Genomic DNA, 19,007 nt, shown 5'->3' on the forward strand with positions numbered 1-19,007 from the left:
GTGAGTGTGTTGCTCCAGGCAAAAAAGGTGTAACTGCACAAGGTTGCATCTCCAGAAACAAATTACAGATGCTTTCCAAGTATTTAAAAAAGGAATTGCATGGCTACGACCCATACCCTGCTTTAGATGTCAATGGGGTTGCCAATTCCTGGTTAGGAAATAACTGGATATTTGGGGGCAGAGCATGGCGAGGGATGCGATGCCCTAGACTCTGCCCTCCAAAGCTGCCATTTGTTATAGGGGAACTGATCTGTGTAGTCCAGAGATCAGTTATAATTCTGGGATAACTCCAGGCCTCACCTGGTGGTTGGCAACCCTAGAGGTAAAATAGAAGTTACTCTTCAGTGTAGCAAATCTGAACATATAAATCTCCAAATGATTCTGTCACATTAAAACGGCATACAGCAGCATTCTAGAGGCACACTGCTGTTCCCAGGCCCCAAATCAAGAGTGTGGCAACCAAAGCTTTAATCACATAACTTCTATATACCAATAAAATACCAACTTTTCAATGAAAATCAAATTTAAAATTTAAACATGCAATGTGAACATTCTCTAAAACAACAAGGGCTAGAAACATACTTAAAAATATTAGCTGGGGCTCCTAGAATTTTAATGTAATAGAATATTCTATACAAAAGTGTGTCAGGCCTCAGGCCATGGGTTGTTGATACCTGAAGTAGCAGATTATTAACACTAAAGAGGAACTTCCAACTGAATGCAGAAAGGAACAACATATTGAGTGCTACATTTTAATGGAACAATATAGTATAGAACATATTCTCACCTAAATCTGCAGCATATAAACAAAGGAGAGCATTTCCTTCTTTTACATAGTTTCACCTCATTCCTCAAGGCTACCCAACCTCAAATCCCCCAAAGACATAAGAAAACATGTCCTGCACTGAATTCTCACTATAGGCAAACAGGCAAATCCAAGGGAGGCACAACCAGAGGATTAAACTGAGAAGAGTGATAATTTGCTAGTCCCACTGGTGACTGCCCACTTGGAACTGACAAAGTTATACATTTAGCTCCAGCATCTCCCTTCTCAAAAAAAGCAATAACAACAAAGACTAGTAGACAAATCCACAATAAGGAAGCCCACAAGCGTCAATATCAGAAATAATCATTTCTATTTGATAGCCAGACTTGAGTGTACCATTGGCCAATGCCAACATACATTAAAAGATCTATTCATAAAAACCAATTAATCAAATAACATTTCTGCCTGAAAGCACCTCCTCCCCACATCCCATGCATGCCAACTATTCAGATAGGTCCCCTGATCAAAGCCAACTACACTCATGCAGCCTTCCATATACACCTGTTCATTTCAGAGGTACAAAAGCAATACAACAATTTCATGTGGTTACTCAAAGCTGTTGTCAAAGCTTGGTAACAAAATCAAGGGAATGTCAGTAGGATCAACACAACCAGTGATCAGATGTTTCAACAATGTAGCAATACCAATTCTGCTGATGTTGCCACCTTTCAAGTGAATGAAATCATAAAGGATTGTTTTGCACAGCTGAATTTCTAGATCCAAAATGGTCTTCTCCAAGCCTTTTGCGCTTTGACAACACTTCAACCTGCCCACAGGTTTTTCCATTCCTTTTCTTTTAACCTACCATAAACTCTTCTTCCAGCTTTCACTTCTACTCCCCTTATATCCTAGCTCCCTCAAGTTCAAGAATCTGTTCGTAACTACATGCCCTATTACACATACTCCGAAATCCACTCCAAATAAAACCTTCTTTGTCATTTTTTCAGTCCTCTAAGACTTCAAGCTCATTGCGTCTAGTTTGCCATGCCCCTTTTCTCTCTACTTATCTCCTGTATCATCAGCCAGCCCCTTAATTTTGGTCACCAAAAAGTGCACTGAATACCCATTTCTCAACTCTGCTCTTGAAATCAGCTCTCCAAAACTAACTGGATCCATCAGTTCCCTACACTCCTGGAGGTTGTAAATGAATACCTCCTTTACACTATTATTTCTAGCTCAGCAAGCTTTAGGACAAAGCTGTAAGTGGACTGAACAAGCAGGACAACTGTACCCAAGAGAGTAACATGGACAAGGTCTTGCCTGGAAATGTCAGGCTAAGAACCTACTTGGCATGAAGACATTTACTTTTTATCCAATCTTTTAATGATCCAACTCAGATCTGAAACCTGATTCAGTTCCTTCACACAGTTTAATTGAAAAGAAAATATTCTTACTTTGATTTCTCTTTCTCTTCATCTTCTAGACTGGTGTTTTGATTTTCCAAGTCTTTATTCTTCTCGTCCTCTTTACATTCCATGTTAGCTTCATCTTCTCTTTTAATTATTCTTAATTCATTTTCATGGTCAGAGTGAGATTCCTGAAAACAGTTTTTGTTTTCCTAAGAGAAAGAAAAGCACTGCTATAACTCATTAAAAAAACCTATTGTTCCTAACCAGGAGCTGCTGAAATTCATACCACATTCTAGATGGTGTCCCTAAATAGGGCATTGCTTCTGTGTCTGTTACTGAGAAGTGAATGTATACATTGTCAAGAACACCCCCTCCCCAGTAGAAATGAGCTAGAAATGGAAAGGAACTTTCTTGCAGGCAGGCACCCCGGCTTGCCATTTCAAGTGGAAAACTGGTGAACCTACCCACAAATGCATCTACTCGCAAGGAAGAAGATGCCCCCCCCTGCCACTTTATCTGCTTGTGAAAAAATGACTGCAATCTGTTGCAGGAACAGGGAAATAAAATTGCTAAACATTTTGAAACCATGGCAGAAAGTATGGGAATTTTGGGGGAAAATAAAATATATTCAATATTATAAATATGGTTTCATTACATTCCAGTTTAGAGTGATGGCTACATGCAGGATGCTGAATCAACTGTGTTTTATTGTGTTGCCTGAATGCAGAAATCCTAGTTTATTCAGTAGTGCTGCCCATATTAGTCTTCTGCATACTAAGAGGGAAGAACAGACCAACAGGAAATCTTGCTGCTCCGACTGTATTTGGCTACCTTATGGTGCTGTTTTTATTCTTCACTCTAGAGGTGTTCACCTTGAAAAAAATCAATATTTTTCAGATCCGGGTATCAGGGAGCCCAAAAATATTAGTATTCCCAGTTATCCAGGTTCCAAATATCAGTCTGAAAATTCAAATCTGTTTTTGGGGAGGATTCCGATGTTATTTGGCTTCATTATTCCCTATGAGGAATCTTTCCAGAAGGCTGAAGGAGCTGGTTTTTATGATAATGGAACTGGAATTACAGCGGAGTTGCTGGTGCCTGTCCTTTAACCCCCAAATATCAGGTGAATTAGACCAAAAGGTACAATTCTATGTACCCCTGACAAGGTGTGTCCAGCCAACTCCATTGTTTCCTATGGAGGAGACTCCAACCTTTCTCCCTGGCAAAAAGTAACCAAACACTCAAGAACAAGCAAAGCAACAACTGGCTAAAAGCCTCTGAAAGCAGACAGAACCAACAAGCTCAAAGAGCCAATGCAGAACCAGGGAATCCCAGCAGAGAATTGCAAGCCAATGTGGCAAGCCCAACAGAAACAATGTCCAACCAGAGAATCACAGCAGAACAAACATAAACCGGGGGGGGGGGGGGCTTTTGCAAGCCCAACAGAACCAATATAAATCCACAGAAGCCCAGCAGAACCCAGGGCTAATGTGGCAGTGCAAGCCCAACAAAACCAATAGCAATCCAGGCAGAACTATAAGAAACTGACACAGTCATGCACAAACACACACACTAACATCAGCTCTCCCTAATGTGCTATCCCACTTGCCTGTGATATCTGCCTCCTTCTCGCCCCCTCCTGTTGCCTGGGAAACATGCAAAAAGGGAAAAAACCGAGCTGCCTAGGCAAGCTTTAAAGTTTAAATTGCTGACTCCGAATATACCCAAATATTCCTGAATATATCTGGATATATTTGAGGTCAGATTTATTGCCTTTGGTTCTGCTAGGATTTTCTTATTCGCTCAGGGATTCTGCCTGAAGATGAAAAAAGCCATGCAGCAGACAAGTGGGATTTACACACAAACGGTGATCTGTTATGTTCATCTGGTAGACTAAACATGGTTTGCTTAGCACTCTACAATAAATTGCAATTTATTGTAAGCCTGAATGCAGCCATTATGCATGCATGGTATAGATAAAAGATTTGAATCTCTACCTGGACTGTACAGACTCCAGACTTTATTTCATGCCCAAATGATGAGTCCACCTGCCAACACCTCCTTGGATGAGGGAGAGATGGAGGAAGCCAGCCCCAGCCCTTGGAGGCCGCAGGAAGACCCACTAGACAAGGAAGAGACTCTGCCTGGTACAGGAGGAGAGTCTCAGGCTGAAGTCAGAGCGCCATGCCCTCAGTCTCACAGCCCAGGTGCCGAGGCTGAAACAGAAACACTGCAGCCACCAGCCTCCCCTCCAGGGCAGCCAGAGAAGGGTGAACCAGTGTGGAAGCAACTTGCCCGCAACCCTTGTGTACCTGCAGCTGCTCTGTGTTTGCCCTTGGACTGGACTTGGACTTTGTTTCCTGGATTTACCCCTGACCTTGGTCTCAACCTGGCTTGAGCTTTCTGGATTCACCGTTCTGTTTGGGTGCTTGGACTTCTAACTACTTCTGTGCTGACCCTGAACTGTGCCTTGGACGCTTGCTGCCTGTTGCCCCAGGTCCCTGCCTGAACCTGGACAGATGCAATATAGGGCTTTATTTAGAATTCAGCATAACCCACAGAAGCATTTGCTCTAGTATATTCTCTGAAGGCATCAGTGTACTACAACAGGCTCAGCTGCCATTAATATCTGCCTGTTTGTTTATCTCACATACCAAAAAAACCCTCCCTAGGTGATTTCTGCTTTTATGCTGAATTTAACAGAATGCAAGGATATATTCTATCAAACACCAAAACAGAACATAACAACTCTTACCAAAGAGGAAGAGTTATCATTATCTTTTCTTTCATAATCATTCTCGGTTGATTTGACTTGTTGCTTCATAATTGCTGTTTCATTATCTCTTTCTTCAATATCCACCTTTATTTCTTTTACTTTTTGTTCAGTCTCTTCATGCTTTTTCACATCTTTTTCATAATCTTTACAAGACTTGCTTGCTACTTTCTCTGGCAATGCCATTTTAAATTCAATATTTGCTGATGTGCAATAATCTTCAAAGCCATAAAGATATCTAAAAGAAGGAAGCAACACAGAAAGGTCAGTTAGTATTAGTTTTACCAAACAAATACATCTTTGGCACATAAGTACATCTGCTGGACAACATATGTTTAAGATGGATTTGTTTTTTTAAGAACAACAACTTGGTGCTTGCTGAATATTTCTTTTCTTTTTTTCAGTAACTGCCCAAAAGGTTAACATTGTATAAAGAAAACATCCCAAAGTCAACTGTATTGAGGCTTGTCAGCAACATTTCTAGAGTGAAATTTATTAAATTTTCAAACATGATGTCATAAAAATGGAGAATACCACCACAAGTAACAGTAATCTCTTTAAATAAAATTACAGTTACCTAACTAACTTTATACGTCATTTACCAGAATGTCATAAATAGATGTACTTACTTTTTGTAAGCACATTTAACATTGTATCCAGCAGCTGAGTTCAAGACAGGGATCCCAAGATCCTGATACACCTGCTTCCAGACTGCTCCACTTTCGATCTATAAACAGAGGGAATATTACTGTCTCCATAAAAAGATCATGGTTAAATTAATGATTCTTCCATAATGAATACAAACAAGTGCTTTGCTTCATAAGAACTACCACTGTTTTCAAGTAGTTTCAAGCCCTATCCCCGTGTATGCTGAATAAGTGCCAAATCACTTCTATTTGTTCCACCTGTTCCTATGGTAAGCTCAATTATATATTTTGGCTGTATATTTGCAACATTTATTCCATGTAAATCAGGTGTATGTAGGCCAAACAAAGTGTGATCCATACCTGGCAAAATAGGGAGGTAAGGGCTGTGTATTAAAAGGCCTTTATGCAATGGAGCATGTGTGTATAAATGTGACAGGCGCCATACAACATGTCCAATGATCTGAGTAAATCTGAGTAAATAACAGCTGAGTCTTGGCCACACACAAATTCACTGCCACCACATGGAGTTTACCCTAATTATATGTGAATTTCAGTAATTTACAAGTTCTCAGTCTTAAAAGTCAATTTGTTGGTGCTTACAAAGAAGCAAGCCACTGCAGTCAAAACTGAATATAGTGGATCCTATCTATACAAGCTCTGCTTATTCCCCAGCCAGTTATTCCAATCAAGATACATAGCTCCTACTTTCTTTCATTTCAATTAGCTGTTAATGACTTTGTTGGTCTAATTATATAGAATCGATTAAACTCAAATAAAGCAATGATAACATATGAGTGATTAGTTCCCTCTTATATATTCCTTGCCCTGCAACATAGGCTCAGTGGTAGAAGGATATTCTTTGCATGCAAAAAGTGCCTAGCATCTCCAGTAAAAGAATCTGAGGTAGCAGGTATTGCAAAAGAGCATTCCCTGCCTGGGACGCTGGACAGCTCTTGTTTTCTAAGTACTGAGCTATGTGCACCAATGGTCTCAGTCAGTGACAGTATCATATGTTCATACTACGATATTAAACAGGAAGGGTGAGAAAGCTTTCTTTTTTTCCCTCCTCTGTTTTTAAAGGGCAGGTTTCATATGGGAGCAAGTGGTCCTTGATGTATCTTGGGTGAAGAATCCACACCAGCACTTTGAATTGGATCTGGAAACCAACTGAAAGCCAGTGAAGATGAGGTAAAAACTGTAATTTTATGTTTCCTACAGCCATTCCGGGTAATAAACAGGTGGTTACATTTTGAACCAACTATAGTCGTTCAACACTTTTCAAAGGTGGCCACATGTAGATAGCATTACAGTAACCTAATCTGGCTGTCCCTAGGGCAAAAGTTACTGTACCTAATTATTTCCCATTGGTAAAAGGCACTCATAGCTGTTGTGGAATATCCAGGAGCATTAACAGATGCATGAGCTGTCCCCCTCCAAGATGCACACCCAAGTCTTCAGAGGAAATGCATCTAACATAGGTTGGATTCCTTATTCCCCAGATCCCCAAGCATCAATAGTGCTTCCATCATATCCAAACTAAGCAGAAATTTATTCATCCTTAGTGAGATTAAGTACTAGTTCAGGATCTCAACTGCCTCCCAGGAATTTGATGTAAAGAGAGAGAAACTGGGTATAATCTGCTAATAACACCATAACCAAAGTCTCTAAATGGCCTCATTCAGTGGTTTTGTGAATATGTTAAATAAAGCAGAAGACAACATTTCACCAGGGCAAAGGCCATGAGACAGAGCAATAGCCTCCCAGACTATCTTTTGGAATCTATCCTCTGAGAAAGGCCATAACACTGTGCCTTCAATCCCATCCTAGTTATGTGGATCAGCAGCATACTAAGATCAATGGTAACAAAAGGCACAGAGAAGCCCAGAAGAACCAAGGGAGCTTCCGTTCCAAACACAGGTTGTAAGTATCTAGATATCAGTATAATCCAAGAACCTCTAAAGATGAGATGCCCCCAGCTGTTCTAGGACCCTGTAAAAACTCAAGAGACTTGAGACTGGCTGGTAGCTGTTCAATCAAGACGTTTTCTCTCTACTATTTTCTTAAGTCATGCGGACTACTCCCTCCCTCATAGAAACATGGGTAATTTCTTCTTGGACACCTGGGGTTTACACTAGATTAACCCATTCATTTCCATTCCACACTGGACCATCTTGCCAGACTTAATCCTTTCAGGGCAAAGGACAATCCAGTTTGGGCCAGGCCGCCTATTTGTCATGGAAGTTCAGAGCCATTACTAGGAGTCTGAGAGTGGTGGGACTATATTTTATATGCTTCTGATTTGTAACAATAGCCTCTGACATCAGAGATGGAGCTTTGCCTGGTATTGGCTAAATCAGCTCGTTACTCTTAGAGAGGAAACTGGCTTACTTTTAATTCCACTGACCATAAATATCAGGACATTTGGGATTTTCCCTTGTCTCCAGTCTTCAGTGGAAACTGGGGTCCACAGGAGGTTGGGTAGGAGTTAAGGACTCCTCCAACATCTTGTTACTGCAATGAACTCTGTACGTGTTCAGAGGAGCCTCAATTTAAAACACCAAAAACAACTCTAATGGATGCCATGGTGGCAAGATGCATGCTTTTACTGCTGCCATCAGTGTTACAGAATATGTCCTGCCAAGTTTTAGGGTTTCCATAAGTCTAAATTCCATCAGTCTATGACAGTATAAAACTCTACTACTTCCTGAAAACTTGTGCTTTATATGTTAGTATTAGTTTGGGCTAATTTTAGCCATACCAATGACATCATTTCCTGTAAGGCTCTTCCATTCTGCAGAGCATTATTTCCAAGTCGCATCACACTAAATAATGCAACTATGAAACCCATTTAGTCCGAATATTGCAAGAGATCATGATTCACCCCTACTGTGCTTGAAAAAATTATGCATGGAGTTCTTCTACAAATCTGTAAATGTAGAATTCGTCAGTATTAAATTTTCTTCTATAGCATATAGTACTTACATTATCAAATCCCCCAAGCTTATGTACAAGTCTGAATAATTTGAACAGGTTCAAGTTTCTGTATCCGAGTACAGGTCGTTTATTAATAGGAGTCCCTGTAAAACAAAGTATTTTGAAGTGTGGCTTTGCAGTTTGAAACAAGATCAACTCAGAAATCAATGCATATAAATCAATTTGCATTTTTAAATGGCAGCACTTCATACAGCAGATTTATTTTTCCTGGAGGACTACCACCTTCCCCACTGAGCGTTGGCGAATGATGAGAGTGATCTGGTTCCTTTGTTGATAATTAGTTCCGGAGGTAGAGCTACAGCCATTGGGATACTAGCCCTTGTTATCTCTGCCACTTTCCATCCAGCCACTGCCCTTTTCGTGCTCAGTAGGGAAGGCAGTAATATTAAAAAAAAACACCACACAAATCAGAACTGGGCTGGACTGCATATACATGCAGCCCAATCCTGTTCCTAAGTAAATTCAGCTATATTCGAACGGCCTTATTCTCAGATATGAAAGCCCAGGATCGCAGCCTTAAGCTTATTTTCCTAGTTAACAGCCATGTATTTGATAGATTTAATCAAACTTCCATATTATTCAAAAATCTATATTTTTGTAAAATAAAATAACGATTTATACATATTTTTAAAAATTAAGTGCTCACCTCTGTCTTCCATGAACCTATATAACTGCTGTAGAAAGTTCTCTCTTTCTTCAGGAAAGGGTTCTATTTCTTCCTAATTTAAATAGCACAGAAAGGGAAGAATATGTATAACATCCTATTATACATTAAACTTTTATCTTAGAAGCTTATTATAGGGCATTAAATTTATATTTTAAAAGAAAGTTCAATAATAGTCATAGGGCTGGATATGGAAGAAAAGCTTGTGGAAAGAGATGGTGGCAGAACAGATCTTTCCCAGCTTTTCCGTTGTTAAGTAGCCTCCTGTTTACCCTGTAAATCCTCTCTGAGAGGTTATACTGCTTTGCAAACAAAATACTGTACTGAGCACTCTAGTGACACAAGGGATTCAGGTAAAATTGCTGCTGCCTCCTCCAGCACAAGTCGCCAGCAAAAAAGCGACGAGGAAGTGATTTTCCCTGGTTCCCTTGTTGCTGCAGCACCTGGAACTGTGGTGCATTTTGAGAGCATTCCTGGGGGGGTGGGGGGAGGCAAAGTTTCATAGAAGCCAGTGTCACCTCGCGCCGGCATAAGTGCCCAGGATAACAGGCACTTACGCTGTCCCAGGTGGCACACCCGCTGGTGCCTGGGCACCCCAGTGCGTCGCAGGCCTCCGCTGCCATAGCCGGGACCTAAATCCCAGAAACAGCAGGCCACGCTGGCGTTGGGGGGGGGCATTCCAAGGGGCGGAGCTGACGTTAATCAGCTTCCTAGCCCCTTTCGCCCTGGAAACACCTCTTTGAGCAGTGGCGGAGTTGCGCCACCTTTTTCAGTGGTGCAGCCTCACTGTTTGCTATGGGGCATTTCCCCCCTTTTTTCATTTTTTACTTTTAAAAAAGCCTTTTTTTCTCGATGGCAGATGGGAAGCCTCTGAGGAGATAGCGTGGCTGCACCGCCCCCAGCTGCCGCAGATCCACCCCCCCACCCCCCAGGAATGGGCTGTTGGTCTGCAAGGCTCTCCCAAGCCTCAGAGGATTTCAGGACAAACAGCAGGCTGCTAAATGAAGGCAGAGAAAGATCTGCTCTGCCAGCTCCTTTTGCAAGCTTTCCTGCTGGGTCCTTTCCGATGAATGTGATAAATAATATTTTGGCACAATTTGCCATCTGCAAGTTTAAGCTAACCTTCCCAATTTTTTAAATTATAAAATGTTCAAAGATCTTTGCTTATGATCTGGGGTAGATAATTTATATATAAATATTAACAATTTTTAATCACATACAGTGGTCTAATAAACAGGAATCGCATTTTGCTGTCCAAAACCAGACTTCCCTACTTTGGAGATGCAACCTTTGTAGAATCTAATTTTTTTGAAGTGTAAATTCAGAGAAGGAACAGGAGGTGCCAAACTTTGCACTTCATGAAGTTCACTAGAAAAAGGATTTGGGAATGCACTATCTAATGTCATGGTGATATTTTTAGCCAGGAGAGGGGATTGTCACTAGTAATTTCAGTCTGCAAAGCCTGTATGTACATCAGAACTGAATGCACAATGGACCATTTCAGATCAGGGTTGCTATGATGTAGGAAGGTGCTTCGTGACTTCTCCTTCCTCTGTTATAAATCCACTGCTAGATCAATACCCCAGCTCCAAAGACTATGGCATCAGGGATATATTTCTGTTTTATAAACCACAAATGAGAGAGACAGGACATTACTCACTAATGGCTGCATGTAGTTGCCCCTACCACGCATAGTTCCAACATTCCAAGTGGCAGTGGTTTCTTGCTTACATAAATTAATTGCATGTACTAAGCAGCGTTCACAAATATAAACTATCTGCAAGCAAGACCTATCCTAAACAAGGCTTTGATCCTAAAGTGCTGTTCCATCAGCACAGCTCTTCTGACTGTACAATTTTTCTGTCTGCAGAGGAGAGGAAGAAGACTTTTGCTGACTGCTCCCTCTGGCTGTAGACTCCCAATCTGCTTCTCACACTGTTCCTTTGGATCCACTGACCAAGAGAAGCACAATTTCGGGGGGGGGGGATGACAACGATGACATAAGATTGCAGTGGGGGGATGTGGGGAAACTGGCTTCCTCTAACACAACATAATGTAATAAAAGTTTTGATATCAAGTCACCAGTGTAATTCAGTAGTCAATATACTCCTAACAGGAACTGTGCTAATATGAACCCATAAAATTACACTGCTATACTTGCCTCTTCCTCACTGCTATTATCTTCTTTTTCTTTTTCATCTTCCTCTTCTTCTTCTGCTTCACTACTGGAGGTTTCTTCTTTCAACTCAGTCTTCCAGTTAATGGGAACAGTTCTGTTTTTACGGAACTCTAAGGCCTGATCAAAAGCTGCAAATGATATTGTATTTATTAGAACAATGTCAAGCTTGCCCAACTAATCCATCAATCGCTCTCATCAATTTTACCTCAGGTCAACTGTGCAAGTCATGAGTTTCTCTTCCCATGTGGGGAGACGTTAACGTGTACAGGGAGATCCTAGATCTATGTGAATGTAGGATTTCCTTGACTCTGAGTGCTAAAGCCCATTTAGGCTTCAGCCAACAGATCACTGTTAGCATGTTCACCAATCTCTGCTCTAGGAATCCCATGTTTGTAGTTATATATAGCATAACTTGAAAACCAAGGAGTAGTAACTGGAAGGAACAATTTAGAAATTCCTCTTCCAGTACAGTTTAAGCTTCCAGGAGCACCTCTCATTACATTTCACAATAATAATGTTAATATTAAAGTTTCACAAATACACAAAAAAAGCAGTAGGGCTCTGGGTTGGATCGAAAGCACTGCCAGTGGGACTGCCCCCTCCCCCTTCCTGTTTAAGCCCACTGAGCTCCCTTAAATTCCGCTGGGGAGGGGGCCAAGTGATCCTCAGGAACAGTGTGGAGAGCAAAGTGGTGATCTGCATTTGGAGGAGGGGACTGCGGATGTCACCCTCGCCTTCTCCACCAATGGAAGTGCTGTTCCACTAGCAGAATAGCACCTTTGGATCTAACCCTCCAGTTTAATAATTATTAATCTATTAGGCAGCTTATGACAGAATTGAAAACACAACAATATAGAACGGCACATGACAAAAGCAAAAGAGATAGCAAATAAAAACTACCCTTGTGGATTAAGCTTCAGTTGAAAGTCAGCCTTCAAAAATCCCTCCTGCCTTAGCCTAGTGCAAAACACACACGAAGCAGCAATGACAAGGAGACGTGGACACCCTCCCTCAGAAAAGTTTCCTGACGTTGGTGACACTATGGAAGAGGCCTGTCATGTTGCCACCCACCCCACTTCAAATGCTAGGGAAATACAACAAAAAAAGTCCCTAAAGATGACTGAGTGTCCACCTAGGTTTCTGTGGAAGATATTTTGACCCCAGACAGTTTAGATCCTTAAAAGTCAAAAACAGAACTTTAAATTAGCCCAGAAACTTGCTAGGAAGCAGTGCGGATGGTATACAATTCGAGTTATGTGATTTATATACATCTAATCCCGTCAGTACCCTGATACTGCATTTTGGATCCGTTGTAGTTCTGGAACACACTTCAAAAGCCCGCCCCCACCCCCGTACACTGCATTACACTATTCCAAGGCGTAACTGGGCCAGAACTTTACAAAAGGATAACTGCTGGCATTGAGAGCCAGTGTTGTGTAGCGATTATAGTGTCAGGAGACCCAGGTTCAAATCCTCACTGAACCCACTTCACAGGGTTGCTGTAAGGATAAAATGGAGCAGAAGAGAATGGTATAAGCTGCTTTGGGTTCCCATCGGGGAGAAGGGACAAATGAAGTAAATAAAATTAATACCAGGAAAACGTGGTAAAACCTGGCCATCAACTCACCATCCAGGAGATAGCTGCATCCAAGAGATCACTAAATTAATAACTTGGGTTTAAGGAGGAGTGTAACCTCATTCAACATAAATAATACACCCTCTCCCAGATCAGCCATCAGTACTTCTGTCTTGCCTAGATTGTTTTGCTGTGTTATATATCTTAAGTATTGGTTCAGGAGTTCCACTGTACCTCCAGGATTTGATGGCAAAGAGAAACAGAGCTGGGTCTCATTTGGACATGGATGGCACAGCAGCCCAAATTTCCAGGCAATTCTACCCAGCTGTTCCATTTAAATGTTAAATGGCATGGGGGGAAGAAGATGGAACCTTGCGGCATGCACATGCCAAAGCCCACAGGATGCAGCAGTAGCTTCCCATCATCTTTCCCTGGGACCTACCCTCCAAGAAGAACTTCAGCCATTACAAAATAGCCCCTCCTAGTCCCAAACTCAGCCAGTCTGAAAGGACGCCAGAGTTGGTGGTATTTAAAGACAATGAGATCCTGGAGAACCAACAGGAATGTAATTTCTATGTCCATATCCCGATGCAGATTGTTGAGAGCAACCAAAGCGGTCTCTGTCCCATGACTAGGCCAGAAACCATACTGAAGCAGAGCCATATACTGAATGACAACCAAGAATTTCTGAAGCCATGGTGCTATTCCATGCTCAAGCACTTCTCCCAAGTATGGAGTACTGGATAGGGGACAAATTAACTTGTCTTACTTGATAGGATCACATGAGGGGGGATAGCCTCACCATAGCCTCTTTCAAAGCTGTGAGAACCACCCTCTCCATCAAGAGGATCTGACTTCCAAGAAAGGGAAAAGTTGAGCACACACGGAGCCTGACTCTTGCGGGTTGATCTTTTTGCACCCTGACCTTTGAAGCCGCCAGCTGCCATTTTTGTTAAACAACATAAGGATGCCCTATCCAGAGTGAGACCACTGGTCTATTGAAGTAATTATTGTCTACTCTGATGGCAGTGGCTATTCAGGGTCTCATTCAGAGATCTTTCACATCTGGTCCTTTTTTAGAAATAGAGATTGAGCCTGACACCTTCTGCATGCAAAGCAGATGCTCTTACACTGGGCCTTGACCCCAAATGATTATTTATATATGTTATTATTTATAGTATTTCTTTGGTTAAATAATGGTATAATTTGTTATTTCCTTTTGTAAAGTCCTGAAGGCAGCTCTCAATATTAAAATCATAATATTTAAATACTAAGGTGTGTTAAAAAAATTTAAATGAAAAACAATAGCCACATATATTCTACCAGAAGAAAACCTTGAAACAGAATATAGTACAGACCAATACTCTTCACTGATTACAATAATTAGAAGAGGTTTTCTTTTCTTATTTTAAAGGTATTCTAACCTTGCTTTAATGTAGCATCTGGCTTTGGTGAAGTGTCACTAATTTCCCGGACGTCTTTTCTTGGTACCGAAGAACTAAAAGAACAGTGACAAAGCAAGTTTTAAGAAAGCAACATGACAAACATGAATATTTTTTAAAACTTTGTGCTCTGATTGTGGGTTAATTTCAATGAAGTAATTTAATCTATTATTCTTAATCAACAACAAAAGAAACAGAATTAAATATAATATTTTGAAGATACAACAGTCCACAGAATTATGACCAATGTCAGTTTTGCTGACACTGGTTATACCATTTTGGAGCCTATTAAATAATGCTGTGTACTCCTGTCTTACAGTAATACACAAACTCATCACCGGGGACAAGGAAGAAAACTGGGTACTCTATATTCTCTTGGAGGTACCGCTAACCCTACTCTGGACCGCTCTCTATTTCAGGCAGAGCTACACACACTTTGCTCTTTTCTTGAGGCAGACCTGAGACTGCTAGCTGCTGCACTCTCTCACCCCCATCAATCAGCTCTCTCACAGGTGATTGGATGGTAGAGGTAGACCAGCACTCCTATAGGCTCAGGTGCTGAAAGTTGATTGGCTGTTACCTTTCAGGGGCAGGGCAGCCTTCTGTCTATCACACATTGGCACGCTGTCATTCATTCGCCCACTTTCCTGCCAGAAACCCAGCTATTATCCCAGCCTGCACCACAGGGCCCAACTGAAGGCAAAGCCTTGCTGCATCACCAACCTGCTTATTATTGGCCACCATCAATGCTACATAAGGAGGCTTCTGCCACCCCCACCAAAAAGGCAGTAAAGCTTTCACATTAACTCTTTCCTCACCAAAAGCCTAGGAAAATAAACACATGCTGTGATTTCAGTGCAACCTCCACATGAAACCAGACTCAACCAGACTCAATCAGAAGCATCTCATCTCTGCTCCAAGGCATACAAGATGCTTGCAGCAGACACTGCATGCTGCCACCCATCCCCTCTTACTCATGTGCCTCACTATGTTGCCATTTCCACACAAACACATTTACTGCCCACCACAAACCAAGGTCCCCAATTCCATAGTAGCCCCTTGAAGTGTGAACACTCCCATCATCTATTTCTACTTAACACAACAAACACAGAGATAAACTGTGTTAAATGCACTTTTCTGAAACAGAGAAAGCGACAACCACGCAACACAACAGCTGTGAATGCCAGCTTGTATAGACTTTATATAAGAGAGAGAAGTACAGAAACACTGGGGCAGGCCGGTGGCCTTCCTTTCATCCACCCCCTCCCCAAGGCCACTGCCTCCATGTATGCCACGTAAGTGGACTATTCTTGTGTTAGCTACTTTATTGCTAGAGTACAGGTAGAGCTCTAATAACGAAACTCCCCCCCCCTTAAAGATGTATGGAAGGATAATGCCATGTTGCTGTGTCTTGGAGAGATAGCAGAGCTGGAGGTGGGGTTGAGAGAGTGGGTAGAGTCTGGCTACTATGGACAGCCACCTATAATGATAACAGCCATTTCATTTTAAACCTGCTCTTACCAGGTGACTCTAGGCAAGGCAGGCACAAAGCACTGGCATTAAAACAAACCAGGATTAAACCAGAATACCGTGTTTGTACATAATGTGAAACCGTAGTAAAGACTAACTGTGGTTAATAAATCAGTTCATATTCTAACTATAGATAGTGTGGCAATATAAGTTTGAATGAAAAATTAACTTTGGTTATTGTAATTCATGGTTTCCTGTTACATCTGAACCAATCCACTGAATGATACTAGAGATTTGTATTTCCAGTAATTATAATGTTAGGAATTTTTGCTTACCAATTCTTAAGTTCACTTTCAAATTTTTACTACATTTTATAATAGTAATAACTACATTAAAAACCCATTGGAAAGATAAATGCACACCTTCAGTGATCCAATGGATTATAGACCCTACAACTTTATCAAAATTGAATATATGGCATAAAGACAGCAATTGCACACTGACATATTTTTAAATATCTGGAAAGCTTTTAAAGAGTCTTATCTGTAGACATGCTACCATTGTTATATTTTTTATTTATTTTTCTTTGCGTCTTTCTACTTACAATTTGCCATCCTTGAAAGAACGGACAAGAATGTTATCCTTTTTCACTGCAATGTCATCACTACAGTCAGGACAAACCACCTGCAAAAAATGAAATATTTGAAATATCTTAGAAGGGATACAAGGATGTATATAAAATATTTCCCATAAGAAGGCAATTGTTCATATCTGGGAATTCACAAGTGTGGTCAGGCACCACTACCTCTGCCTTGGATGCCCAGCGCAAAGATGCACTCCATTCCTCTGAGTTCTCTGAAAACTGCAAAGGAACTGGAGGGAAGAGGGTGTTTTACTGAGCCATACTTGCTAGACAACATCCCTCCCAAAGAGAGGAGAGAGGCTGATCTCTCTATGAAAATTTCCTGGTGGTCCTGAGCCACTGTCTGAACACTGTGTGTGGGGGGAATTGAAACTGAACCCTGGCAAGATGGAGGTAAGGCTAGTTGGGAAGAAGTCTTAAAGGATATTCTGCTTCCCACTTTCAGTGGGGTCCAGTTGACTCAGTTAAGAGTATTGGGATTATACTGTAATCCAGCCTTGTTGCTAGAGAAGCAAGTTAATGCAGCTGGAAAAAAATACTTTCTTCCAACTTCATTTAGTCTGGAAGATGGTCCCCCCACCTTGACTCAGCTGATCTGGCCACCTGAATCAATGGTACGGTAACATAAAAACTAGGCTACTGCAATGCACTCTACGCGGGTCTGCCCTTGAAGTCAACTCTGAAACTCCAGTTGGTACAGAATTCTGCGGATTGGTTATTATTTGGAGGTACCGGTACTTGGAACATGCATATTACGCCAACTCTGGAGTCACTTCACTGGCTGCCCATCAGTTACCAGGTTCAATTGAGGTTACTGGCTATCACATACAAAGCCTTCATGGCCTTGGACCCCCTCCACCTCTCCTGCTATACCCAACTAACAGCTTTGCTCATTTGAGCAGGACGTTCTGAGGGTACCATCCTACAAATGGGCATTAAAATTCCCATACACATGCATTCTCTCTTGTGTTCTTCACTTTTGGAATGGCCTCCCTGAGGTGATTAGGAAGGCTTCCATGCTTCTGTCATTCTGCAAACCATTTAAAACCTAATTGTTCAGGAGGGCTACACTATAACAAAATGGCCCAAGACGGTGCTTTTATAAAGGGAATGGGACTGTGAACTATACCACTGTATCGTATGTATTATCTGCTTGTTGTATGTATTAGCCTCCTTTCATTGCATTGTTATTATACTTATGTAATACCATTTTCTGCACTTCATATTGCTGTGATCCTAGTCCTATTATATTGCTTATCAGATGTCTCATTCTGTTGATTGCACTGACTCACACTGGGTATTCTGCCTTGAGTCTCAGTGAGAAAGGTGGGCTATAAATAAAATAAATACAGTTTTATAAAAAAAATTAAAATAAATGTGCAAGCAAAAAAGACCCTTCCACTGGATCTTTTACAATGCAAAGAGGAATCAAGAGATGGAAGAGCTTTTCTCCATTGGTGGAGGAAGGTACCATCCCACTCAACGCAAGGGGCAGGGGCAGAAATTTCTAGCATAGCCTATCTCAAATGGTGGGAGAAGGTCCCCCAGTTTCTATCCCCCTTTTACTGCATACTAGGCTTCAGAGAAGGGAAGAAGTAGTGCAAGGGCTTCACACAACTTCCCTCTTCAATGCCTACTCGTAAAGTGAGAGAAGGAAGAAGCAATGTAAGTCTCTCTCAATGTCTTCACTTCTCCCAAGTCCAACATCAATTAAATCACTGACCCACATTTTTCTATAATTGAGAGTGAAGAGTCAGTGGAGAACAAGGTCGGTGTTGACTACTGGTGGGCTGTTAAAACAGGCCATCATTTGCTGACTCCTGATCATATCTGTTCTCAGTAAATTTAATTTACTGAGCTGTTTCAGCAAAATATAATCTACCACAGCACTTTATTATTTGTTGACCTTCCTTATTTAAAATTAGTGCCTCAGTTCCCAGGCCTTGCTTTGCCTATCTTCACCTTCCAAGCATGTGACCTTATTATGTCATTCTGTTAAATTATGGAATCATCTATTAAGTCTGAGCCATGTGGCCTATTTCTAGAACACAACCAAATAATCATTTATTTTTTAAATAAAATAGTAGTTTGTAAAGCTTTACTATGGAACTCTAATAATGAAGCACAGCCATTTTTAAAAAGTTACACTTTTTAGTGCAGACACAACAATCTATGGAGAGTTTTGCTAATAATAGAACCATTCTCCATGTCAACTCATCTGATAAATTTTTTAAAAAGAGACTAGCTATAATTTGGTTGCCTCTGGTGGCTTAAACTTGGAACTGGTGACCAAATGAACTAATGTTTTTACAAAATTGTCATATACAATAAATACAAGTGATAAATAAATACTTAGCAGGGTATATCCATCCACTCTGCTCAGCAAAGTTTGAAGCATTCCTCCAATGTAAGGAGCTTTCCACCAGTTTAGAGGAAGGCTCCTT

General features: G+C 41.1%; 1 protein-coding gene across 1 annotated transcript in view; it reads right to left on the reverse strand.

Moving 5' to 3' along the window:
- ARID4B (AT-rich interaction domain 4B) overlaps nucleotides 1-19,007 on the reverse strand; it is a 110,895-nt gene that overhangs the window by 46,860 nt on the left and 45,028 nt on the right. Inside the window, exons 8-15 of the mRNA XM_056853331.1 lie at nucleotides 16,525-16,604; nucleotides 14,433-14,506; nucleotides 11,411-11,560; nucleotides 9,236-9,304; nucleotides 8,578-8,672; nucleotides 5,578-5,675; nucleotides 4,931-5,186; nucleotides 2,221-2,384 (exon numbers count right to left, since the gene is read on the reverse strand). Of these exons, the coding sequence (XP_056709309.1) occupies nucleotides 2,221-2,384; nucleotides 4,931-5,186; nucleotides 5,578-5,675; nucleotides 8,578-8,672; nucleotides 9,236-9,304; nucleotides 11,411-11,560; nucleotides 14,433-14,506; nucleotides 16,525-16,604 (986 nt within the window). The remainder of the gene's footprint in view (nucleotides 1-2,220; nucleotides 2,385-4,930; nucleotides 5,187-5,577; nucleotides 5,676-8,577; nucleotides 8,673-9,235; nucleotides 9,305-11,410; nucleotides 11,561-14,432; nucleotides 14,507-16,524; nucleotides 16,605-19,007) is intronic.

This window comes from Euleptes europaea, chromosome 7 (genome assembly GCF_029931775.1).
Source record: "Euleptes europaea isolate rEulEur1 chromosome 7, rEulEur1.hap1, whole genome shotgun sequence".
Lineage (NCBI taxonomy): Eukaryota > Metazoa > Chordata > Lepidosauria > Squamata > Sphaerodactylidae > Euleptes > Euleptes europaea.